Below are 27,497 nucleotides of genomic sequence, written 5' to 3'. Positions count from 1 at the left end.
ATATCCCTGTATTCCCTCCCTCCCTCGACTCCCCCCACCCTCCCCCGACTCCCCCCACCCTCCCCATCCCAGTTCTCTAAGGCATCTTCCATCCTCAAGTTGAACTCCCTTTGTTATACAGCAACTTCCCACTGGCTATCTATTGTACAGTTGGTAGTATATATATATATATATATATATATATATATACGCTACTCTCTCACTTCGTCTCAGCTTCCCCTTCACCCCCCGCCCCCCAAAACCTCGAGTTCTCCAGTCCATTCTCTGCATCTGTGTCCTTGTTCTTGTCATCACTGAGTTCATCAGTACCATTTTTAGATTCCGTATATGTGAGTTAGCATACAATATTTGTCTTTCTCTTTCTGACTTACTTTACTCTGTATGACAGACTCTAGGTCTATCCACCTCATGACATATAGCTCCATCTCATCCCTTTTTATAGCTGAGTAATATTCCATTGTATATATATGCCACATCTTCTTTATCCATTCATTTGTTGATGGGCATTTAGATTGCTTCCATGTCCCGGCTATTGTAAATAGTGCTGCAATAAACATTATGGTACATGTCTCTTTTCGGATTATGGTTTTCTTTGGGTATATGCCCAGTAGTGGGATTGCTGGATCACATGGTAGTTCTATTTGTAGTTTTTTAAGGAACCTCCAAATTGTTTTCCATAGTGGCTGTACCAACTTACATTCCCACCAACAGTGCTAACTAGCATGTTTTTAAATGAGAATATTATTGTCCAGTTAAAAATACCCCATCACCCAAAACAAGAATATGTCCCAAGCAAGCAACCGAAAATACACTGCCCTCCTGCAAACATTACTGGAAAAAAGCATGGTGACTAAATTGAGAAGGTCACCACAGTAGTTATTAAGAATTAAAATGCAGGGGCTTCCCAGGTGGTGCAGTGGTTAAGAATCCACCTGCCAATGTGGGGGACACGGGTTTGAGCCTTGAGCCGGGAAGATCCCATATGCCATGGAGCAAATAAGCCTGTGCACCACAACTACTAAGCTTGCGCTCTAGAGCCCGTGAGCCACAAGTAATGAGCCCATGCTCCACAGCTACTGAAGCCCGCACACCTAGAGCCTGTACTCTGCAACAAGGTAAGCCGCCTCACTGAGAAGCCTGCACACTGCAATGAAGCGTAGCCCCCGCTCTCTGTAACTACAGAAAGCCCACGTGCACCAATGAAGACCCAACGCAGCCAATAAATAAAAATAAGCAAATAAATTAATAAAAAAAAAGAATTAAAATGCATACAAGTGAAGGGTCCTATAGTGCAGTAAAGTATTGGTGAGTCTAAATTCCCACACAGTACACTCCAGTTATTGTACATTAGAAGTGTAAGAGAGATCCTAAAAAGAGAAAACCTATTTTACTTCTCTTTGACTGAAATGATTCTGAACTTCTCACTGCTGTAAAAGGGAAGAATTTCAGTTTCTTCTTTTGCTCTTCCATCCTTTTGAAGAGTGTGATAACCAAATGATCAAGTGATGACTAGGGCCATGCCCAAAATTAGGAGAGGGGACCAGGCCTGGAAGACTACCACCTGTACAACCTAGTTAATCCTAGTCATGTGTACTTAAAGCCGTGTTTTAACTCACTTCATTTTCACTGTAAGAAACTCTCAAATTTATCTGAGAACTGCTGGATTTAATACAGGTTTATCTTCTATTACAAGAGAATCTCATTTAAAAACTGGTACAGTAAAAAAATAAAAACAAACCACCCCTTTTGAATATTCACTTACTTTCTCCTCATAGGACAGTCCTTCATGAAGTGTCCAATTTTCCCACAAATTCGGCAACATCTATCATTTGGGGCCTGCTCGCCTTCAGTTAGCACAACTGGATCAAAAAAGTACCCCTAGCAGAACATAAATATATAAAAGTCTGAACTATTAATATGAGATCCAAACACAAAAACTAACCAATACCAATCAGGAATATTACTGACATATCAACATCAGCATGTTATTATTTTTTTTTTAAGATTTTTTTTTTTTTGATGTGGATCATTTTTTTTTTAAAAGTCTTTATTGAATTTGCTACAATACTGCTTCTGTTTTATGGTTTGGTTTTTTGGCTATGAGGCATGTGGGATCTTAGCTCCCTAACTGGACCACCAGTGAAGTCCCCATGGCATATTACTTTTAATAATTATTATATTACTTAGTTCCAAAAGCTAAAACCATTAAGAGGTCTAATTCAGGACCTCTTAAATTCATCTTTATTACTTTTCATCATGCAGAACACTGTTAACTCTAACCATAAGGTAGCTTTTTCACTAGCACACTTCTAAACAAGAGCATTACACATCCCTGTGATTCAGCTTCCTAGGACTTGGGGGAAGCTGAAGCAAGGTCCAAAGACCATATTTTCTCATAAAATGAAAAGGCTAAAACCTAAAAAGAAAGAAGCTATGTGCTGTTGCTTTGTTGTGGCTTCTGAAGGAAAATATCAGACGTAAGGAAAGACAATGGTCTGGACTCCAGCCTCTTTGCCACTGAAATTGGGGGGGGGCGGGTACCAACAGAAGTCGTGTCACCTGGGAGCTTATAAGACATACAACCTTGGGCCCCACCCCAGACCTCCTGAATCAGAACCTGCATTTCAACAAAATCCCAGGTGATTTGTTTGAACAAGTTTCAGAAGCACTGGTGTAGAAGATCACTACAGTAATATTTAGCAAAAACTAGACGTAGAGATGTAAGCAAATGCTGAACATGCTTATACATCCAATAACTTAAGGTTCATTAAAAAGGTCTTTATTAAGAAAACTAATGCAGGGGGAAAAACTCTTTATTTATTTTTAATATAAAACCCTCTAGTTCCTAATCGCTTCCCCTTTTCTCTCACTAAAATTAATTTTTATAATGCAATTGTTTTGTTTTTAATGAGTGTGATTCCATAAAACCTGATTATCAGGTTACATGAGGATAGACAGATCTCTAGCACAGGCAGCACTTATCTCTCTCCTAGTCCCATTAAGGGATTAATTACTCTTTGCAAGCAGACTGGAAAACCTAGATGTCATATGGGGGGGTGGGGGATGTCCTTAGATACGTGCAAACTAGGTTTGCAGAGGCTGGTGTGGAGCTGAACGCTTGGTGGAACAGCAATGCCACCGATGTGTGTTACTGAGGAAAAGAAGCAGCAACAAAATTATTAATTTTCCCACCCAAACTCCACTTCTGGCTATCTTTCCCTGTTCTCTTGATAAATGGCTTCAAAACAGGGATGTGTATAAAAAGGTTTTTATCTTGGCTAGACTCACCAAACTTTCAGAGTATTTATATTATTACTGAAGTAATATATAAAAATTAGGTGCTTAAATGACTTTCAGAATTTTTTTATTTTGGTGTTTCCAACAGACACTTACCATTTTTGAGGAGTAGTCCTTTGGAAATCCTTTGACTGGAATACCAAATACTCTTCTCCCATTAATAAATGCTTTCATTATAAAATTTGTCACTAAGAAGAAATAAAGGGTCAATTAGATGGATTAAAAGGAAAAGAGATGGCATTAATATTTATAAACAAAGTAACTTACTTTTTCTTGATAATCCAGCTCCAAGATTATGATTCAAATCAAATGGATCTACGTAAAGAAGATTAATGAAAACAAAAAAAGATAATCAAATAGGAAATACCACTATTCGTACATTAAGTGAGGTCTATATAACAAGAAGAAAGTGTTACATACTTCATCACATTAATAAAAGTATTAAATGACTACCTTTTTAATGAGTTTTAAATATATAATACAACTAAGTAATATATATTCCTAAATATAAGGCAGGTTTTCCCCCAAAAATGTCCATCAGAAAAGAGAATATTGCTTTATATTTGAATCCTTAAAGAGTCTCTCATATTACGGGAAGGTGCTTCATTTTGAACAACAAAATACTGTTTAGAGAAGACATATTAGTCTGATGTTACCTAATCATGCTAGTTTTAGAGGCATATATAGGTCACAAATATATTGAAAACATTTTAGCACTGAATATTCCTGTTAATTAACAGCCTTTAAAAAATCATTTTAGAAAATAATTTATCATGAAGCTCATAAAACATACTTACAAGATAAATTAAAACATACACACACACACACCTGTCCCAATAACATATCAATAGCTATCTGGATCTCAATTTCTAGTAAAAGCTTTATACTCCCATATGATCTTTAATGTCTGCATCTCAAATGTCTTAGGCATATATACACATGATATGTCTGAAATATTATTTGTTAGATGACCCAGAAAGTGGTAGTAATGATTAAAAAAAAATGCTGATGTCAATGATGTAGGTGAGATCTGAATAAACTGGTTCATGAAATAAATTTAGGTAAAGCACTATTTCTAAATCAAAATACTATTTTACATTTGATTTAAAATAAATATACACAATAATTCACAATTTAAACACTATGTGTAGATATTTAATTATTTCCAACAAATGTCTAAAAACATAAGAAAGCAAAGGGGAAAAAAACCCAAACCTTTTTTTGGGATCATCTCATTAAGAAAATGGAGGATGGGCACAACACATACAAAAGGAGTGCAGAAGTAAAAAGAGGCATCCTTCTGGCTGTCTGTTATGCTTCTAATGTACAAGAACTGGGGTATACCATTTGGGATTTAGACCCACTAAGAGTTTACTGGAGTATAAGACCCTTCACTCAGTTTAACCCTATACTAATATTTGCTATGAGAAGGTTACCTTTCTAGTAGGTTTGGTCACACTTTCTTCTGGTGATTTTTATGTGTGTGTTATGTGGAAGTATTTCTGACTGTTTGCTTGATAGAGCACAGATACTACGACATTAGCTATTGTACAAGCACTACAAACTTCCATCCCTGAAATTTCTCAATTCTAGAATAACTAGCTAAAAATCTTCCTTCTTATATAGCCTATTACTAATGACTCATGTGTAAATAACGTAAAGTTAAAAGCCAAAGATAATGAGGCTTCAAAAATTTAAAAAAAAATTAATGATTGGCAGACCATAGGAACCCACTGTGATAATGGAAAAGTTTAAGACAAAGTTCTATGCTTTTGACATATGAGATACTAAAAAGTTAAAACCGTATCTATAACCCATTGTCATTTGAATTTAATTTTACAAATGTTCAGAGTATTTTAATACTGTCAGTAAGCAGAAGTAATGATAAAAGCATAACCTAAGGTAACACATTATTTAGGTGATATGATTACATTAAAAAAGACTAAAATCAATAAAATATTTCTTAAGCCATTTCTTTTTGTCTTTAAAATTAAAAATCCCAGAAATTGATCATTTATATGTGGAATCTAAAAAACAAAACAAACGAATATAACTAAACAGAAACAGACTCACAGATATAGAGAACAAACTAGTGGTTACCAATAGGGAAAGGGAAACGGGGAGGGGTGAGATGGGGTATGGGATTAAGAGACACAAACAGCTATGTATAAAATCAATAAGCAACAAGAACATACTGTACAGCACAGGGAATATAGCCAATATTTTATAATAACATTAAATGGAGTATAATCTATAAAAACACTGAATCACTATTTTGTACACAGGAAACCAATATAATATTGTAAATCAACTACACTTCAATAAAAAAAATCAATACTGAGCAACCATTGAAAACAATTTGGTAAATATATAAAGATAGAATAGAGTATCAAAGTAAAACCATTCAGTGTAAAAAGCAAGTCTCAGAATAATGAGCTCAAATATCTAAAAATCAAATATGTACGTATATGTATACGTACATATAAATTTATCTGGATACATACAAATATATATAAAGTTAATAAAAAAATCTACAAAGATAAAAATAAAATCCTAAAAATTGGAAATAAAGAATCAAATACAAACATAAATGGCCCATGGATCCTAGCATTCAAGGAAGAAAAGGCTTCAGCATGGGTGAAATAAATGTCAAATTTCATATATAACTACTTATTGGTAAACTCTATCAATAAAGAGCAAATAAGGATCTTGAAAACTGACTTTGTGATACTCTTCAAATCTGCACTTAGGAAGGTTTTGAAAGTCCCACTATTTTGAAGCTGGCTTATCTCTATAGCAACCTTATTCTCCTGTACCTGTTAACAAAGTTAAAGGACTTGTCATGGTGAACAAAACCTTGGATCTGTAAGAGACCCCACAGAAGGGCATCAGTCATTTAAAAATAAATCTTTAGGCTGGAAACAGACAAGTCTGCCTGATGTGGACAGTAACGGGACAGCTGCGCGGCACATCCCAATCTGCAGCTCATGGCTGCGTTGGAAGAGCTCTGCAAGGACGAAGAACACCCTCACAGTTCAATCTCTAGTGCACCTTCATAGTTTTAAGTTCGATTTTATTTGTACCTTCAATAACAATGTATTTTGACGTCCACTGTTTCTTAAAAGTTGTAAGCAGACTTTTTCTCCTGATGCTAATAACATGTTCTTTAAAATCAAATTCCTCTGTATAGAAACGAAGAAGTCCCAACCACAGCTGTCCAACAGATTCTGTATTTTTTCCATATTCTGGCCAATACGTGGGCTAGAAATAGAAAGAACAAGAGATATCATGCTCTATAGTAAACTGTTAATATTAATAATCATTTGTATTTTAGGGAGTAAATTTGGATTTATTTTAATTAACTAGAGGTTACATACATAAAAATACAATTATATAACTTTTCTTTTATATTTTAAAATATCATTTACATGAGTTTATTAATCTCTACCCTATGACTTGGAGACAGAAAGAGCTCAGGGTTTTAAGTGTCAAACTTTAGAATGTATGTTTGTGGAAGAATCTGGAAATAAATTTTAAGAGCCTTGGTGACACCTGGTTATTATATCTCTGTAACTCAGAGTCTTTCCACATTCTCTGTAGGAAACCACAAAGCAAACATTTTTTCACCTGGAATAAAATTACTTGACCATTTGGAATTATTAGGCATTAAAGAAATCCTGGATACAGTCCCTAGAAACTCACCTGGCTTAAAAAATGTTTTTCAACTTCAAAAGAATCATCTGTATATGCTAGTTTTGTTTACTATCATAATATAAATAAATATCACAAGTGATAATATAGTTGTTGACCATCTACACTACAGCATAGTATAGCTAACTTTCAGTCAAGGATGTAAAAAATCTTTACTATGAAAATACGTACCAGTTCATCTATTTGATCAAAAAAATAAATATTCCAGCCATCAACAAATATTTCAGGTTTCTTTTCACCTTTGTATATCTGAAATTAATTTTTAAACTATTAGTATGGATTACAAACTTAATGCATTGATACAAAAACTTGTAGGAAAATGGTAAAAATTTTAACTACAGGACCACAGAATTTTAGAGAAGGAAGAGGTCTCAAAGATCACCCAGCTTTACAGATGAGAAATACAATTTCTTTTACTAATACCTCTTGAAGGACAGGAATGACTGGTGGGTTCCGCTGCTGGAGAAAATATAGCACCATAAGCGTGTATGCATATGACGATAAGCTGCCTCTAGAAGCATCACCAATATCGCACATCTGGGGGAAGGAAAAGGAGGAACAAAGACCACCAATGTCTCCTGCTATATGTGCAGGTATTCCATTGTCACTGAAAGTAAGGTGCTTCTAGAGGGCACTAATATAAAATTGCATTTTCAAATGCTAAAATATGCCAACAAAACCAAATAAGACCAACTGAAAAAAATAAATCAAAATGAAAGCAAAACAACCCCCAACAAAGCTGTGGAACTATCAGCCACAAGCAATATTAGGTTACTATGTAAAACTTAAGACAACAAAATTTTAGCTTGTTGAGTAGGGCTTCTCAAACAGTTAAAAGAAGCATTTGACATAGCTATGAATCTTTAAAAATAAAGATGTGTTTTCTTTTTTTTAATTGAAATATAGTTGATTTACTAGATTATATTAGTTTCAGGTGTACAACATATTGATATAATATTTTTATAGATTATACTCCATTTAAAGTTATTACAAAATAGGGAATTCCCTGGCGGTCCAGTGGTTAGGACTCTGTGCTCTCATTGCCGAGGGCCTGGGTTCAATCCCTGGTTGGGGAACTAAAACCCCACTAAGCTGCATGGCATGGCCAAAAAAAAAAAAAAAAAACAAAAAAAAAAACCCAGTTTTTTAAATAAAATAATGGCTATATTCTCTGCGCTGTACAATATATCCTTGTTGTTTACTTTATACATAGCAGTTTGTGTCTCTTAATCCCATGATACCCCCCTCTCTCCACTTTCCTCTTCTCACTGGTAACCACTAGTTTGTTTTCTTTATCACCGAGTCTGTTTCTATTACAGACTTATATTTTCAACAAAATTGCAGATGTAATGAAATTTCCTGATAAATCACAAGAGGAAGCATACTCACCTTTGTAAATACTTTCATGGTATAGCACAAATATTTCACTCTGGGATCAATGGCTGAATAAGCAGATAAGAGCCTTGTGTTATGAAGGGCCTGTTAAAAGGGCAATTACACAATAAGGCTACCAGTTGGGAGAAAAAGTTTTAAGGTCGAATATTCTGAAAAGGTTTACACTGTAATTCACTTTAGGATGAAGACACTTAGACTGGAGCTAATATATTTCCCCTAAAGACAAGCTTCATTAACTTACTAGATAAGAATTACAACTGACATCTGATTTCAGGCCTCCTTAGTCTAAACAATCCTAGAAAATAAGGGCTATTAAAATAATCAGTTCCCTTTAAGTCAATGTAAGATCCAGACCTCCCTACCTCTGCCCATTATTCAAATTAAATGTCCTTAGGGCTCAGAGAGGTCCCATAAAGCCCAGAAACAAACCAGGTATGAGACCAAAGACAGACAGACAGGCACACACACACACACTCCAAAATTAAAACAAAGTTCAAGTCAAACAAAAAGTACTTGCCACTGGGACCTCATTTTAAATGAATACTAATATTCACTCAATTCTATGTTATATCCCTAGCCTCAGAACACTGCCAGGCACTTAGCAACCACTCATAAATAACTAATGAAAGAACAGACTGGATGAAATGAATGGCTTAATTTTAGTTAAAGATTGTGTAAGTTAAGAGATGTTTGTTTCCCTTAATCTCCCTAAAGAAAAAGTCTAGAGAAAATCTTACCAATGTGTTATACAAACTGATGTCCACTTCCAGACCACTTCTCAAATGGAAGAACTTTACAATTGGCACCTTTGCTGTTGTAATAGGCAAGATGTTTCGCAACCCTAGATTGGGAAATAAGATAGTGTCATTAAATACAGCAGCAGGGGATATAAATTGCTCTTATGTTAATGTTCCAACATAGAATGATATAAACCTGGCTTGTTTCACTGAGTCACTAAGACTAGTCCAAGAATTCTCTGTTATTAACAAACATCTGGGAAGACTCTTCTGGCAAAGTTTACATTTGTTAAACACACCAATATTTGAAGTACAAGAATCAATAAGGCAGCCACAGCTCTTCAGGAACTCAGTGGATCATGTGCATGTGTACAGGGCTGTCAATCTGATAAACACCAAAACAGAAGAAACTACTGCAGAGTCTGGACTATGTGGGCCCTACCTATTCTCTCTATAAGACTACACATCTAATATGGAGAAAAGCCATATAGGGGTAATCATCTGAATCCTTAAAACAAAAGTTACTCATCGCAGAGCTAGAAGCGATGTCAGTGTAAGAAAGGAATCAACGTCAACAGAGAAGGAAATTGCCCTAGCTAGGCTCTGAAAAAGAACAGGCAAAAAAAAAAAAAAAAAAAAAAAAGAGACGGCTGAGGAGATTTACCAGGCAAGGAAAACTGCACAGGGAAAGGTAGATGCCTGAAACAGAACAGTTCAGGGAACTTCCTTGGAATTGTGCAGGCTTGAGGGAAAGAAATAATAAGTAATAGGAGATGTGGTAAGAACTGGGAAGAGCCCAAATAGGGAACACATATATCCTTAAAGGCAAAGAAGTGCCAATGAACTGGTTTAAGTTGGGGAGAATCACTGACCACATCTATTTAGACAAGGTCCCTGGCAATGGACAGACTGGAGGCACCCGGAAGAGAGACAAGGTGACCATTGTAAAAACCGACCTGGGCTGAGCTATCATGGTGGCATGGGAATGCAGAGAAGCAGCAAGACATGTTTGAGAACATCTATAACTGGATGGGTTGGGGAAGCAGAAGTAGGGGTGATAAAGGAGAAGAAGGGCTGTAAGAGTCAGGCCACTTCCTGAGTACCTAGATTCCTTAATAAACACTACCTCCTAAGACCATTCACCCTTCCCCAAAAGATGAGGCAACAGAGACCCAGAGAAATGAACGTGCTTAGGAACATGTGGTTGGTGAATTGTGGAGCTGGGATTCAAATCTTGGTATGACTGACTCTACTGAACCTAATCTAGGACAGGCTAATTATCACTTCATTCATTTTGGTGATTCCCAAGGATGCCAATGTCAACGACCAAGAAAGAGGATTCGGAAGGAAGAGCAGGTAGTGGTGGTTGTAGCAGAAAGGAGGCGGTAAGGAGAAAGATGAGTTCCTTCTGAGAGAGTTAAGTGGTGATATCTAGAGGGCAGATACCTAGCGTTCTGGAATTTAGAAAGAAGAGTATGCAGATGAAAGAAATTTCAGCAAAAAAGGTCTGTGTGGGAGATAGCAGAAGTCTAACTTATACTGATGGGGAGGAGGGGAAAGGAAGCTCATACTTACTGAACACTTAGCATATGTCAGGCCCTGTAGTTTAATGTAATTATGTTTCTTAATCTTAAATGCTATTATTGTTGTTCCTACTTTATATAGATAAGAACCTTAGTGCTCATAATGAAGGTGAGTGACTTTTTGGGATCATACAGCCAGCAAGTGGGGACCCAAGATTTAAAACTAGAGTCTGATTCTAGAAGCCCCATTAACTACTTTGCTATACTGGCTCTAAATTAGATACCCTTTTTCTCCATTTCCTTCCCATTCTAGAGTTTGACACTGTTAACCATTATGACACTTCTAAGCCTGTCCTCTAGGATTTATTCACAACACATCACCCTGGTTCGTATTTTATCATTCCAATTGCTCCTTTTTCCGTGTCCTTCCCTACTTTCTACACTCAGGAATTAAAGCTTGGTCCTCAACTTCTCTCAAATGATCCCATGGAATTCTGTTTTATTCTTGGCCTGTGTCTCTCTTTCTTCCTTCAAGCTTTCAATACAAAACTGTTCCATTTTGTTCTTCAATATTTCTAACTGCTTGCTGGACTGTCAACTCTTGGAGATTACAGCTTCATGGCAAACTATCACCTCCATGCCGGTGTTCTCTGCAAACATTCCCATTTCTCAAGTTCCCAGACATCAGTCTGAACCCTTATTTTCTATTTGCACGTTCCAAATCTAGGAAATTTCCTTTCGGAATCTCTCATATTCTTTTTCTTTTATGATCACTGGCATCTGGTTAAGGTCCTTCTACCCTGTCACTTAGATTATATCTTCCCTAAGAATATACCACCTGCCTAAAAAGTTTAAGTTTTGCTTTTATTGGGTTTCTCCCCTCTGAAAAAAGTTCAGTGGCTTCCAAGTATCTACAGATTTTACCTTAACTTCTAATAGTTCCCACTTGAAACTCCTCTCAAAACGTACCAATCTTCTCACTGTCCTACAAAACATATTAGAGTGATTCTCACACTCACAGCCGTGCACCTTAGGAATGACTTTTCTTCCTATCCTTTTCAAATCACCTTCATCATTATCTGAGATCAGAAAAAGCCCATCTCTTCCATGAACCTCCCCTACTCAACTCTCCCAGAATCTCTATCTCCTCAAAAGTTATTTAATACTTATTGCACTCTCTACAACTCATTTTACTAAATGGATACTACCATACATTGTTACATAGCCTGCGAGATTATCTTACCTTTGAGATCTGAAAGCTGTCAAAGGAAAGGCCTGCATAGACTTATTTTTCTACCATCCCTAAGTGCCCAACACAGTGCTAAGCACATAACAAGTACCCAATAAAATACATGGGAAGACTGCTTTCTTAATCATTGCCCTCTAGTTATTATTCAATTTTTGTTTCATGCAATCTAAAATAAACTACATTATAATCTATATGTAAAAGTCATTTCTAGTCTAAAAATGACCTATTTTTAACATGATTCATTTTTAAGAAATCCACACAGGTATTTGGGGAAAGGGATGTGATGTATGCAGCTTAATATCAAATGGTACGGAAGAAATCTGTGAGCAAGCCAGAGACAGAATGATCAATCAAATGTGGTAGAGTGTTAACAACTGGTACCCCTGAAGGAAGGACAGAGTTCTTTATAAATTTTTGCTGCTTTCCTTTAACTCTGAAATTATTTCAAAATCAAAAGTCAAAACCTAGCTCAGTACTAAATAACTAACAGCCATGGCAACTTACCAATTTAGTTTCTTTGCATAATCTTCAAAAATAAAAATAAAAAAGCATATGATCTTTAGAGGTAAAATTCCCAAAATGCTTATTTCAATGACCAAAAAATTTATATCAAAGCACATTAAAAAAAATACTGATGCTCTAGGTTAATTTTCATTAGGAATAGACTAAAATTAAGATGTTTCCCTCTGTGATTTAAATAACATGGTATCCTCCTGGAAATAAAAAATTGTAACAAAAAGGGGCGCTCCAGGTGCATATGTACATGTATGCATGCAGATGCATGTGCCCATGCTGTGGATCTAAGTCTACTCCTTGACTAAGATATAAGAAAGCTTTTCATGGATGGTGCACGGGTTTCAAGTTCCACAAAGACAAGGACCATATCTTGCTCACATTCATTTTCAACTGTTAGCACAGAAGTCTGATGAACCACATTTCAAAAGAAGACTCTCGTTAACAGCAGCCATAGCTGCCTCTGACAAAGAGGCAGAAGAATATGTTAACAGCATTTCAGTTCTGTGCACAATTTACAGAATCTATACATTTTATGGCTGTAAATACTTGTTCAGGGTCACACAAAGCTAAACAGCTATAAGTACAATCCATCACCCTAGTCCACGGTGCTTTCCACTACACTTCACACCACTGCTAGCAACCCCTGCGCTTTGATTTACACAATGTTGATAAGGCAAAATGATTCCCCAAATTTCTTGCGTGGTATATACTTTGTCTTGAAATAAAACTGACCAAGGCAACAACATGCACACAAATTATAACCAATTTCTCAGTTTTTCATACTTAATCACCCAAGATTTTTTTAAAGACACCAATACCATAAATGTTATATGAGCCACTACGCTGTTTCACTGGCATTTGTAAATTCTAAGTATGCAAAACACTAATAAGACAAAAATATTTTTTAAAAAAGCTTATAGAGGTACCTGAATGTTTTTTGAGGACTCTTGCCAATTCTTCAATAGTTCCTACACAATCCAACCCCTGCAACAAAAATGGCACAAACTACTAAATCAAAAATGGAAGACAGGTTCCTAACCTGGCTATAGTTTCCATTTCCTCCAGATATAACAAAACTAACTTGAAATTGTTCTACATACATTTTTCCCTTCTAGGTGAACATTATTCACATTCACGGGAATATCCTAAGGATATGGAAACCTTCATACAGCCTACTTACTAAATGCTCTTGGAGGCACAAGAAAGGCTGAAATCAGTGTCCCCAGAAAAGTCTCTGAACCAGCGAGGACCTCCATTTCTTCCCTCTATGTAGTAATTATGTCACTCAGAAATACTCTCTATGCGACAGAATTAATAAGAGGGAGCTTCTGTGGCCTGTCTTATTCATTCCGGGTAGACCTTCATTATAGTTTAATTAAGAGCTGATGAACTGCTGTGGAGAGTAATTAAGCTCAGATTATTTCTCCACAGTACTAGTCAAAAATACAATGCACAAAAAGTCATACAGCAAATATGAGTAATAGTTCAAATATTTAAAAACATTTGGGGTGATCTTTTTCAATACGTAAGTCCTTCTGATGGTTATATACTTCCCAGAATATTTGTGGAATTTAATTTAGAAATAGCCTCAAAACTAGTTTATTAATCATGCAAAAATTCAATCTTGATGACATATAATCAGGTCATTCCATATATCGGACCCAGTCTTGATTATTCACTTTATTCACCAAAGTCATGCTAGATAACTTCTGGTTATTTTCCCAAATCAGATATATCCTCCAAGGACAAAAACTTGAAACTCAAAAAAGTCATAAAAAGATCCTGAGCAACAGCAGCATCACTCACTTGGATATACAGCATTTGGACTGTTGTTATAAATGAAAAGAGGCAGGGATTCGGTACGTCTCAGACTTTACACCTTTTCACAGTATTTAATATTTTATAAATGCCATCACATCCATCAGGGCTGGCAAACTTTTTCTGCTTTGTGGACCATCTGGCCTGTTGCAAGGACTTAACCCTGAAGTTACAGAGTGAAAGCAGATGTAGACAATACATAAATGAAGGGGCGTGGCTGTATGCCTGATATTTACAAAACAGGCAGTGAGCCACAGTTCGCTGCCTCCTGACATACATGATCCAAGCTGATGTGCACAACAATCTCCTGAGGCAAGAGGATCTCATTTCCACGTCAGAGATCATCAACCAAAGACCACATGTCTAGGGACTGTCTTGAATCCAGGTTAGCACTCTCTCATCACTGCACCGCACTGCCTGCCTACTAAAAAACTTCTCAGAAAATCTTATGTGGGCGTATTTATGCGCCTGAGTCAGCCTAGTGGCCATGCCAAAGGGACACTGGAGAGGCTGGTCTGGCTTTCTAGAATTCCCAGATGTGGCTTTCAAATCCAGTTTGTACTACAAGTTGCAAGCACAAGCCTTTCTATTCCTCACATTCACCTCTAACCTTATAACCTTCTGTCTGGTATCTGATCAGACAGATTGTGCCAAATGGCTTACTCCCTATGACATACCCTGACAAATCTGGAAAATATCACGCTGTATTGTCAGTCAAGATTGTCAAATTACACTCCACAGCAAATGGAAGTTTTATGTGGTCACTGTACCTCAGCAGTTTCAAGTCCGTTAATTGTCATACAGACATCAAGGTCACTCTGTTTGAACCCAAATCCATTTTTGGAGGAGCCAAACAAGCTCAATTTAGTTCCTGTTAGGGATACATGAAAAATAATAACTAATTACCTGAGTACATTTAGTTTTCTGGTCCAAACAACTCTCTCATGAACCAAAGATACCCAGTTGTTAACGGTCCTACAATAATCTCATTATATTACGTCCTTTTATTAACTAGTCATTTATTATACATTATTTCCTCTCAAAATTTACTATAAATACAAGCTATAGAAGACATGAAAGATTATCAAATGCCACTTTATTCTTAAATGCAGGGACATTTCAAGGAAAATGTGGATCACCTCAGCATATGTAATAATGTAAGCTTACTACTTTCTAAATAAATTCACTGTTTACAGGTCTGAACTTTGACTATAAACCTAATACTAAGTGAAGTTCACTTGTGGTATCCGCTAAGCAAAATACTATACTGCAACTGTCTTCTCTGTTGGCAAACTAGGATTGGGCAGACCAAAACCCATCCTAGGTATATCACAAAACAACTGAAGCCCTGTACTCACTGTCACTGCGAGACTGTTTTCTTACTTTCAAAATTAATGTTCTTGTAATACATGTACTCATTCTGAAGGAAAGTCACACTATCTTTTCTTAAAGGTAAAAAATTATTTACCTGGAAACTCCTGTCTTATGAAATTTTCTAGGTTTTGCCGAATATGTTCACGTGCCTGATCTTCTAAAATAGTTGGAGAAAAATCCTCTGTTTAAAATAAATAGATACATTCAGAAACAAAGACTGTTCACATTCTCTGAAAAATTATATTTTTAAATAAAACCTAACTAGCTTTAAAAAAAAAAAGAAAACCCTAAATTCTGTGTGTCTTCTCGGTAAAGAATATTCAACAATGTAAAACAAAGACGTCTTTTTGAAAGTCTATTACGAAGAACTGTTTCTGAGATGGAAACCAGTCTGAACAAGGGTTCTGCTCCTGGGTTTCAGAGACCCAGAGCCCTATGAAGGCAGCCTTCAGGGAACTCCCCCAGAGGGTGAACACAACCGTTTGTGAGAATGTGCATATACGTGTTTTTTTTTTTCCTAAGGAGAACAAACAGTTTTCTTTCATCGCTTATACTCTCCAAAGAGGTTTAAAAAAGAAATCCCTCATTAAGAACAAGTGTCTTCTGGCAGACAGACATCTCAAAATGCAGCAATGTTATGTACCACGTTCTTCCACTCTAAGCAGCTGCATGGCTCTCCATCAAATGCTTTTCCTTGCAGAACTTTATACCTTTGTATACCAACGCTTCCCCAAACTGGTGTTCCTTACAGGGCTGTTACAGAGGTTATTAATTAGCATTAATTAAAAAGTACTCTATGCTCAAATTTTGGAAATGTTAAAGAGTTAAATAAGTTCTTTATCATAACATTTCTCAGAAGTCTTCATTATGCTAATGTGCCCCGAAAACCTCTACAGGAGGGGGCAGGATACAGAGTTATTCTCTTCTTGACCTATGGGATACTTCTTGAGATGAAATACTATTAATGGCAGGCACCTAGAAAAACATTTCAAGGAACACTAGTCAGGAAATGATTATACTCCAGTCTCAAGACTTAAAAGATTCTCCCTCCCTGTCTTTCTTTAACAATCATTTATTGCGTGTCCCAAATGGAAGAGGATACACAGAGCACTGTGGATACAATGGAGAATGGAACAGACTTAGCCCCTATAATGAAGCTAACAGGTTAGTGATTCAGATAACTCTTGAGAAAATGTCAATTTAATATTTTGACAAATCAAAAGAAATGTTAATAACTTACTATAACACTGAATGCAAACTTGATCTAAGATATTTGAAAATTTGGGTGTTAATGGTGGCAAAGGTTCCAGCTGGATTCTTTTGAAGTCTTCGGGACAGTCCTTCTTTAGATGGCCCTCTCGTTTGCATAAACTGCATACTACTGTAGGAGACTGCAGGAAGACGGCAAAGCAAAAGAAGACTTAAGATAAAATTTTATTTACCAAATAAAGAGGTCTTGACTCTTTTTTCCGAAGTACACATTCTACTCCTCACATTCCAAAGGAATGAAAATATAATGGTGTGGCCAATCCAAAGTATCTGAGATGGGAATACCCTTTTGGTATACTCAGGAGAAAAAGGCAGTTATTTTTACTACCAACAGCATTCCTTTTCTCCTCTGCAAATTCCCAAGAGATTAAGGAGGGAAGTGGACCTAATGGTTGCACTGGAGTGAAAAAGCAACTTGTTAACCACTCCAAGACAGGGGAGAGCCCTGTTTTAGTACACAAAAATCCAGAGTCCACACATTAAAACTGTTTCAAGTCTCCTAGTTTCACGTCTAGGAGTGGACTGATTACCTTGCCTTTGGTGAAGGTGAGTTTACTAAATTCATAGAAGAAATCAGACTGATCCACAGTTGAATTTTCCTCACATACATTTTTTTCTTCTTTAAGACTGATTTTATTAAGTTCCATTAGTAGATTTCCACCCACATGGTGTTTTCCACATTCTTTCAAGTCTTCATACTTAGCAGATCCACCTAATTCCTCATCTTCTTCAGACAGGACATCCTCATCCCCTGATCCAGTGTAGGTGTTGTCTAAATCATCTTCATCTTCCCTTCGGGAAATGGAGAGCCTGGGTTCTTCCTCCTCCTCCTCCTCTTCATCAGAGTGAATGATTCCTGGTGTCTGGCCCTGTCTTGAAGGGGTAAAGTGGCTTAGAGCATCTCCAAGTTCATTGGTACCTTCTATGCTTTCTTCATCAACATCAGCCTTGCAATTGAAAGTAGCAAATTCATCACACTCTTTAGCTGCAGGATTTTCAAAGCCTTCTAAATCCAAAGTGCCATGTGTCTCGTTATTTCCTGGGCTGCCACAGATGACAAGCTCTTCAAGTTTGCTACTACTTAAAGTTTGACCATTGGCAGTCAAAGGATGCTTGCCCTCCCTTCCACTTTTTTCTTTCTCATTTTTACTTCCCGTTTCTTGATGCTGTACTTTAACATCCTGAGAGTCATCACAACTGACCTCTGCCTTGATACAGTCTGAGTTTTCAAGGTGGACACTGATGTGCGTGTTTCCCATTTCCCCTGTTGATGGGCTTTCAAAGCTTTCAGCAGTCTCTTTAGAAGTAAGTGACTGTACCTTGCAGGTGTCTGCAGTTGAACTGGCAGCACCAGGACCTTGAGCCAAAACTGAGTTTTTGAGTTTATCACCTTTAACTTGTACATCTGGATCATGTTTTGCTACTTCTTTAGAATGTTCGGAAGTACAGGTAACAGTACTCAGAGGCTTTGGAAGGTTGGATTTTGTAATTTTGTGTGGAAGAGCAAAATATTTATACGTTGTCCTTAAACAATGAAGTATATATTCAAACACAGGTTGATTATTTAGGGTCCTTGCCACATTTGTTTTAACAGAGTAGGGATCTGTAATGAAAAAAAAAAAAAATCCTCTACTTCATATACTTCTATTTCATGTTTGAAAAATTAGTTTGCTATAGATAAAAACAACAAATAGGGAACAGTAAAATTTATCACGTATCTTATATGCTTTTTAAAAAACTGGGGATGGGGAGTAAGAAGATACAGTCTAAAAACAAAAAGAAATGCTTTCTTAAACATCTGCTCTCTGAAGAGAACCCATCCTGTTCAGGACCAGTACCCCTTCCCTATTCTGTTCTGTGACTGTGGAGGTAAAAAAAGATATCATCAGTGTGGCTCTCGTGCCCTCGGGAAGCAAGGTCTTCCCACCAGGCTCTGCTGAGTGCTCTGCCTCCCCACTCAGCCAGGCCCTGCGGTTTGTAGAGCTTACCTCCACTCTTCTGCCCTGGGAAGCCCCATCACTGAACTGGCTGGACTGAATTCAGGGGCGAGAGGGAGGCACCAGGAGGAGACACCACTTCTCTCAATCTTTTCTCCTCCCCTAGAACTCCAGCAGGTTAGGCAATTGGCCAGAAGAGCTGAGCCAGAGAAACTGCAGGGGAGGGTTTAAAAATGTGAGATCCCCATGACTGCACACAGAATTTATGCAAAATGCAAAAAACCCTCTTATGCAATACAAGGCTTGAAAAAAAAAATCAAGCAAAAATAAGAGAATTCCATTTAGGAGATTCTTTAAATTATCTGAAGGAGGAGAATTAAGATTTCTAGAGGGGTTTCCACCTCCTGACTTTGTAAAGCTGAGAAGATTTCGTATGTTTAATGAAGTCTACAGGGCACATCACTATGTCTTTTATATAATGGTTTCAGTTAAATGAACCTTAACTCATTTAAGAGTTAAGTGTTTTTTTAAGAGAAAAGGTGTTCTTATGAATAAATTCTAAATGTTATTGCAGATATTCCAAAAATAACTATCCTTTCTCTCTATGGAAAGGCATCCAATGAAGAATGTTATTTTTCACGAGAAAAGATATTTTCCTCAACCTTTGTAAAACTAAACAACATCAACAACAATCCATGAAAGGACTGAATCTAAAAATCCAGAAATGAGAATAGCAAAGAGGAAAGGGGGATTTACACATCACTTGGAAAAGACTTTTTAAGCATTTAAAGTTGTTAAGCAATTTACAAAGAAAATAAGGACACAGCGAGCCATTCTTTTATTTGCTTAAGTGATTAAGATGTTTTATTGCAGCACTTAAAAAACCCAGGATGAACAATCTGATCCCTTGGGATGATCCACTGTAACACATGCAAGACTAGCTATCTATTTCACTTTTGGGGTCACGCCTGCCTTACACGTAGGAGCTGAAAAAAGACTGAAATGAAAAGCATGCTGTTAGACTGATACCTCAAAAAAAGGGGGGGGGGGAATTAAAGATAAACACTTTGAGATACCTTCAATGGCAATGCGCTTTTTGGGCCAATCCTTTGATTCACGAGATACCGATTCTTTGACACGGATACTTATCACTAAGTCAGCCAAATTAAATTCTAAAGCATAGAATCGAAGCAGTTCCACCCAGAGCTGCCCAATTGGTACTGAAGGCTGGTGTTTTAAATCAAATATTAATGATACCTATTAATAGCAAAGAAAAAACATACAGGTTATTGTAGATGTCAGTACAAACTGAAAAATTAGAGGTCATTCAAGCATCAAACTAAAAAAATCTGAAAAACTTTAGCAAAGATATGAATTTGACAGTCTATCTACATAAATCACATTCTAGGTTCTATTTTGGTTGTTGGAAAACAGTATCCCTTCAGTGAATTCCAAGGATTAAAGTATGTTAAAATTTAGTGATTATCATAGGAACAGATAGGCAGTTTTATGTAACCTGGCAGCACTTCTTACTTTGAAGTCTTAAGCGCAGGTGGAGAGAACTGTGCCCTGACTGCTACTACTCTCAGCACTGAGCTCTCCCTGCTCCTGCCGCTGGAGGGCGCCTTTACACAGTTACACACAGAGATGGGCTGCAGCTAGAGGCAGAGAGCAATAGGGAAATTGCTCCTCTCACTTGCTCTGAGAAGCTACATTAAGTTCATTGAATCTGCCAGTAACAGCTGATTTTAAAGTCAAATAAATAGCTCTTGGTATCAGAAAACTAAGTTTTCCACTCACAGACTCATGACAAGTTGGGACATACTGTGAAGTAATATAGTAGAAAGTACAGAGGACTTAGAAAAGAAAAACAGGGTCCAAATACTGATTTTGCCACTTCACAGATCTTAACTGCTCTGTGACTTCGCTTCTTCGTTCTCTGACTGGCAGCACAGCACACAGGCTAAGAGAACTGGCTTCGGAGCAGGACACGCTCAGCTTTCAGATCCAGCTCTGCCATTTACTAGCTGTGTCTGATCCTGGCGAAGGTATATAAGCTAAGCCTCAGTTTCCTCATCTGAACAATGGGGATCACAGTACCCACCTCACAGGGTTGTTGGGAGGACTGAGTGAGAGAGTGTCTGTTAAGAGCTTAGCACAGTGCCTGGCACACATGTTCAAAAAATGGTCGCTATCATTATCTGCAGAGTAGGGATGATACCACCTATAACACAGGATAGTTATGAGGATTAAGTCAGAAACAAGGGAAAGCATCTGGCAGGCTGGTTGCTGTCTGTATTTTTTCATTTAGGTATAGTCTTTTTAAGTACAAGAAATCCATATATCACTGAAACAATGTCACAACTGTAAGATGCTCTTAGGAGGTAATCTAGTTCAACTCCCATATGCTACAAGAGAAGGAACTGAAGCCCAAAGAGTGACTTGTCAAAGGTCCCACTGCTCATCAGTGGCAGAATGAGAACGTCTCCTGATCCCAGTCCAGTGCTTTTTCACCACACCATGCAATTTCAACACTGTCTAGATCTCACTTAATTTCAGAAGTGGCAGCATGATTAATCTCTCCAATTAGCATTCAAATGTAAAGTATTTAATTAGACTTTCAGCAATGGCTTTTCCTTTCAGGGTATACAAATTTGCTTCCCATTGCACTTTATTATATCAAGCTTCAAAACAAGTGGTATGGTATTTTATTAATGCCACATATTTATTCACTAAATCTCAACCACAAAGGTTCTGCGATATAAGATAAAGTCATCAGGTAGATTTACAAAGCAAAACTGATTAAAAATGGAAGTTGTCTAGGTCCCACACACTATAGTTCAGGACACAAATAAAACCCCAGAAATTAAAAGCTTCATTAGATCTCACCTCTTTATATTTTCAGCATCATTAAGGATTTTTAAGCATCTCACTGAAATGTGATGATAATATCAAAACACGGAACTTAAGAGACCTTTGACAGATCTAGACTAGTGGTACTTACACTGGTTTTTTTTTTTTTTTTCCTTTTTTTGTTATTGTTTTTGCTTTTTTAACATAGAGAACACTTTCTTTTTCAAATAAAAGAAGACTAGCAGCTACTGAATGTACTGAATGCTTACCACATGCTCGGCACTGAGTTAAGCATTTTATAAATCAGTGACCCTATGAGAGGATACCAATATCATCCCCATTTACAGGTGAGGAAACTGGGGCACAGAAAGATTAAGTCACCTGCCCAAAGACACATAGCTAGGAAGTGGGAGAGTTGGGATACAAATTCAAATATTCTGGCTCCACAGCCTGTGCTCTTGGCCACTACCGGAACCCCGAAGAGAAACCTGATACAAGCAGTGTTCTGGTGGCAACAGGGCAGAGTGTCACCACCACCCTCTTCCCCTCAACTCTCAACGATTCTAGAAAACACAACTGGAGACTATATGAGTCACTATTATCTCTTCGTTTTAGGCATGAGTAAACAAGGACTAGAGGAGTGACATAACCTGTTTGTGAAGAGCTGGGATTAGAATCCGGGTCTCAGAAGTATTTTGTGGATATTATTGTCATTTTTACCCCAAAGGGTTACGGGGAAGTTCACAGAATCCTATTGTTATTACTAGTATAATTACATTGCTCAGATTTTTGTTGAAATTCTAATGGCAATTTTTTCCTTGTGCATAAATTCTCCTGCCCACCCCTAATGGTATGGATGAGGATAAGTACACTAGACCACAGACTTACCTACTGTTATTTTAGTAATCTGAGGTTAGCTTTTTACATATTTAAACCTCACAATACCATCTAAGACCTAAGCTCTGAGAGGACAGACAGGAATTTATCTTTGAATTCTCAGCCTCTTTCACAGCACCTTGCATACAGAAGAAACCACATAAGTGACTGTGGATTCAATGATATGAATTTTACCTTTCCTCATTACTTGTCTATTTAAACGACTGAATAGACTAGGAAATTAAACAGCCATGAAATAGGTAAGATAGTTGAGGAAAGAAGAGAGGAAGACTAACTCATAAACAACTGAATTAAAAAGACAGTAAAACTAGAAACGAGGGAGAACAGACCTGTCCCCTTTTAACAGGCATTTCTTTTGGTGCCTCTTCTTTTGCTGAGTCTGCATCCCCTGCGGCATTATCAGTGTATTCCCAGACCACAGAGTCCTTCTGAATTTCTTTAAGGTTGACGTTCCCAAGCTTGTTTAATGAGAATCCTTCAATCTAGGATAAATCAGACACATACTATTATAAGTCAGAAACAACTTTACATCAATCAGAACATATTAATCTAAATGAAAAGTAACATACTTGTAGTTCACTGAAAATATAAAAAGTATCTTTTATAAAAGGATTATCTTTGAGACATCTGTAAATGGGAAAAATCAAGGTTTTGATTTGCAAAAGAAATGGTGATTTTGGGGAATAATTCTTGAGTAAATAGTTTAAGAGAAGGCAACACAGCCGAGGCCTAAGGCCATGGTTCTGGAGTAAAACCACCTGGACCCAAATCTCACTCCCTCATGTACTAGCTGTGAGACCTTCAGCAAGGTCCTCATTTTCTTTGGGTCTCAAGTTCCTGTAAAAAGGGATAACACTAGCATATCCTTCGTAGGATAGCTATGGAATAAAATAATGGACATAAAGAATTCAGATTCAGGGTATACAGTTTTAAGTGTTCAATAAATATAAAGTATTTCTTTTGACATTGTTAATATGCTAAAGAAAAGTCTGGGGTCAAAAGATCTCAGAAATGTGGAACAAACATGAACAGATTTCTTTACTGTAGCTACAATGGGACTTATCGCAGCCTTTAAACAGGTTAATGTACATAATGAATTGTGTGGCGGGGGTGTGGCTGTGGTAGCCTGGTTCCCCAGTGTATTTTCACATCAAATGGACTACTTCTTTGGTTCAGCAGACAGAGCACTCCTAAAACATAAGACATTATGTCGCTCCCCTGCTCATAACAGTTTCCTTCCCACTCAGCATGAAATTCAGTCTTTTCTAGGGCCTAGGTAATCTGGTCTTTTGCTTCTTCTCTGACCCACCTTCTTGATCTACTATTCCCTCTGCCTGGAAGGCTCTTCCCCCTAATCAGATAACCCATGCAGTGAGGACTGCACGCAGGCTCTGCTCAATTATCTTTGATGCTAAATAACTCTTCATCCTTGACTCTCCGTCCTTCCTACCCTGGTTTATCTTTCCTCAGAGAATTATCGCCACTTGATAAGTACTTATTTACCTTTCTCACCTTATGTAAGGTAGTCCTCCTTACTTTTGAATTGGAGAGCTTTTGAGTTTTGCTCTTTATTTTAGGTTTTCAGCAGTCTGGCTATGATGTGCTAAGCATGTTCGTCTTTGAATTTATCTTACTTGAGGTTTGCTCAGCTTACTGAGACTGTAAATTTGTCTTTTTATCAAATTTGTGAAACTTTATTCTTATTTTTTCTACCCCCTTCTTTGTTCTTCTGGGGCTCAAACGACTCATAGGTTAGATTTTTCTGAAACTGTTCCACAAGTCCCAATTTTAAATTTAAAAAATTTTAAAAACATTAAAAAAAATTTAAATCATTTTTTAAACTTTTTCCCTTTTCTTCTTTAGTTTCTACTTATCTATTTTCATATTTACTGGTTCTTTCCTATGTCATCTCCACTTTGTTATGATGCCCATCTTGTGAACTTTTTTTATTTAAAATAATGTATTTTTTCACTTTTAAAATTTCCATTTGGTTCTTTTTATATTTCCTAACTCTCTGGCTGATATTCTCTATATCCTCAAATTACTGCAAGTGTATTTCCTTTGTCTCATGGACCACAGTTATAACAACTGCTTGTAAAGTCTTTGATATCTTATCTTGGGCTTGGCACCTGTTGATTTCTTTTCCTTTAACTGTGTGTCCCATTTTCTTGGCTCTTTGTATTGTTGAGTGATTTTGGGTTGTATTCTGGATATTGTGATACCATAATGTACTGTGAAAATTCTGGATTCTTCATGTTATTTCAAAACGTGCTACATTTGTTTTATAGGTAATTAACTCAGACAAAATGCAGACTGTCACATCTCTGGTGGACAGCAGCTCCAACCTCAGCTCAGTTTAGTAAGCCTTGGCTCTTGACTATTTTCAGTCTGCTTCATGTGTGTGGTTTATAAGTGTCATTTATTTTGAAAAATTCTCAGTCATTATTACTTCAAATGTTTCTTCTGTTTCTTTCTTTCTTCTTCTCTGGGTATTCCCATTATACATACATTACAACCCTTAGTAACTGCTCCGCAGTTCTTAGATAGTCTGTTCCATCTCTCTCTTTTTTTTTTAATAAATTTATTTATTTATTGGCTGTGTTGGGTCTTTGTTGCTGCACACGGGCTTTCCCTAGTTGCGGCAAGTGGGGGCTACTCTTCACTGTGGTGTGTGGGCTCCTCATTTTGGTTGCTTCTCTTGTTGTGGAGCATGGGCTCTAGGCGCATGGGCTTCAGTAGCTGCGGCACAGGCTCAATAGTTGTGGTGTACGGGCTTAGTTGCTCCGCGGCATGCGGGATCTTCCTGTGGCAGAGATGGAACCCGTGTCCCCTGTACTGGCAGGTGGATTCTTAACCACTGTGCCACCTAGGAAGTCCTTCCATTCCTTTTTCACTCTTTTTTTCCTCTTTGGTCTTCAGTTTGAGAAGTTTTGACTGAAAAACGCTCACTGATTTTTTCCCCCAGCTGTGTCCAGTTTCCTGATGAACCCATCAAAGGCACTCTTCAATTTTGTTAGTTTTCATTTTTAGTATTTCCTTTTGATTCTTAGAGTTTCCATCTCTCAGCTTATATTACCTATCTGTTCTTGCATGTTGTCCATTTTTTCCTTCAGAGCCCTTAGCATATTAAGTCAGTCTTGTTTTTCAAATTCCTGGTCTGATAAGTCCAATGTTTCCTCTGTTTCTTCAAACTATGTTTTTTGCCTTTTAAGAGTCAGGCCATGCCACTGTGGAGAACAGTATGGAGGTTCCTTGCAAAACTGAAAAGAGTTACCATATGACCCAGCAATTCCATTGCTGGGCATATACCCAGCGAACACCATAATTCAAAAAGACACATGCACTCCAATGTTCACTGCAGCACTATTTACAATAGCCAGGACATGGAAGCAACCTAAATCCCCATCAACAGATGAATGGATAAAAAAAATGTGGTACATATATACAATGGAATATTATTCAGCTGTAAAAAGCAAGGAAACTGGGACATTTCTAGAGACATGAATGGACTTGGAGACTGTCATACAGAGTGAATTGAGTCAGAAAGAGAAAAACAAATACCCTATATTAACACATATATGCGGACTATAGAAAAATGGCACAAATCAACCGGTTTGCAAGGCGGAAATAGAGACACAGATGTAGAGAACAAACATGGACACCAAGTGGGGAAAGTGGGGAGGGTTGGGGGGAATGAACTGGAAGATTGGGATACCAAATTGTACGCTCTAAATATATGCAGTTTATTGTATGTTAACTGTATCTCAATTAAAAAAAAAAGAGTCAGGCTATGTACTGTTTGTTGTAGCTGTAGATGTCAAGAGGCTATAACTTCTGCCGGTGTTCTTGTTTTTGTCTTCTCTATTGTTTTGGGGTTTCCCAAGAGATTTACTCTTAAAATGATGAGTCTGTTGTAATCCCATTATGACACCAGAGGCCTAATGATGTTGCAGTAAGGTGTGGGGGAGGGGAAGCATTCTATAGTCCTATGATCAGGTCTCAGTCTTTTAATGAGATTGTGGTCCTAGGCACTGACCTTCACAAAGTGCTTCTGTTTTGCCCATGTGAAGTCAGACAGAAAACTAGAGAGGGTTGGAGTTGGGTATTTTTCCTTTCCCCAGGTCAGTTAGGCCCTGATAAAACTCAAGGTGGTCAGGCTCTGGTAAAAGTTTCCCTTGAGGGAAGACTTTTGTTTACAATAGCAGAATACTCTAGGCAATTTCAAAATAGCTATATTTTCCCTCAAAGGGGATTTTTCTTGGATCTTTACCCTGAGACCCTGGTGGGCATTTCTGTAGATAAAACTCACCAAATCAGCCCCCTTAGACTGGCTTCCCTGTTATTTTTCATTTTCAAGCTTATCCAAACTGAGCCTCCAGAATCACAGTCTATGTGTTCCTACCCTGGTAGTGGTTCCAGTGGTAGGATTCTGTTTCTGGGCTTCTGCTCTGACAAGTTATATATTTTCCTGTCTCTCCAGTTTGGGGGGCAGCAGTTTTCCCCATGACCTCAATTCTCTGATGGATCTAAGAAGAGCTGTTGATTTTCGGCATGTTCAGCATTTTTCTTCTTGTGAGGATGGAGTGATGACTTACAAGTTCCTCATTTGGTGCACTGGAGGGTTCCACTTCCCTATATCTTCCCTTTCTGTTTCTTTTCCCCCTTATCATCTGGTGCCCCTAGTTCCTCTGACCAGAAAAGGACTTGTTTTTCTACCAGGGTTCCTTTACGGGTGAAGCCACTAAAAAACTGAAACTCACTGTGTGTTGGTCACTTGCTACAGGTTTTGACTTCTCTCCAAAGTCTGTTTGCATTTGTTCAGTCTCCAGAGCCTTCATGCTGTTGTTTTATGTATTTTGTTGAGAATTTATAGTAGTTATTTCCAGAAGGATCACTTGTTTAGGAGTTCATGCCTCCACAC

General features: G+C 37.5%; 1 protein-coding gene across 7 annotated transcripts in view; it reads right to left on the bottom strand.

The window, feature by feature from the left end:
- The window catches only part of TUT7 (terminal uridylyl transferase 7), a 59,716-nt gene that overhangs the window by 15,472 nt on the left and 16,747 nt on the right, over positions 1-27,497 (bottom strand). For 6 of the 7 annotated variants that reach the window (XM_057722078.1, XM_057722080.1, XM_057722083.1 and 3 more), the window contains 15 exons: positions 22,906-23,058; positions 19,903-20,083; positions 17,420-18,492; positions 16,861-17,011; positions 15,715-15,801; positions 15,017-15,117; positions 13,355-13,412; positions 9,141-9,244; positions 8,398-8,487; positions 7,432-7,545; positions 7,180-7,257; positions 6,381-6,558; positions 3,565-3,612; positions 3,394-3,485; positions 1,763-1,878 (listed from right to left, as the gene is read on the bottom strand). In XM_057722078.1, coding sequence (XP_057578061.1) covers positions 1,763-1,878; positions 3,394-3,485; positions 3,565-3,612; positions 6,381-6,558; positions 7,180-7,257; positions 7,432-7,545; positions 8,398-8,487; positions 9,141-9,244; positions 13,355-13,412; positions 15,017-15,117; positions 15,715-15,801; positions 16,861-17,011; positions 17,420-18,492; positions 19,903-20,083; positions 22,906-23,058 — 2,624 coding nt within the window. The remainder of the gene's footprint in view (positions 1-1,762; positions 1,879-3,393; positions 3,486-3,564; positions 3,613-6,380; positions 6,559-7,179; positions 7,258-7,431; positions 7,546-8,397; positions 8,488-9,140; positions 9,245-13,354; positions 13,413-15,016; positions 15,118-15,714; positions 15,802-16,860; positions 17,012-17,419; positions 18,493-19,902; positions 20,084-22,905; positions 23,059-27,497) is intronic. The other variant, XM_057722079.1, reaches the window with a different exon arrangement.

Source organism: Hippopotamus amphibius, chromosome 2, assembly GCF_030028045.1.
Source record: "Hippopotamus amphibius kiboko isolate mHipAmp2 chromosome 2, mHipAmp2.hap2, whole genome shotgun sequence".
Classification (NCBI taxonomy): Eukaryota; Metazoa; Chordata; class Mammalia; order Artiodactyla; family Hippopotamidae; genus Hippopotamus; species Hippopotamus amphibius.
Note: the sequence above shows the minus strand (reverse complement) of the source record. Positions and strands in the feature narration are given on the sequence as shown.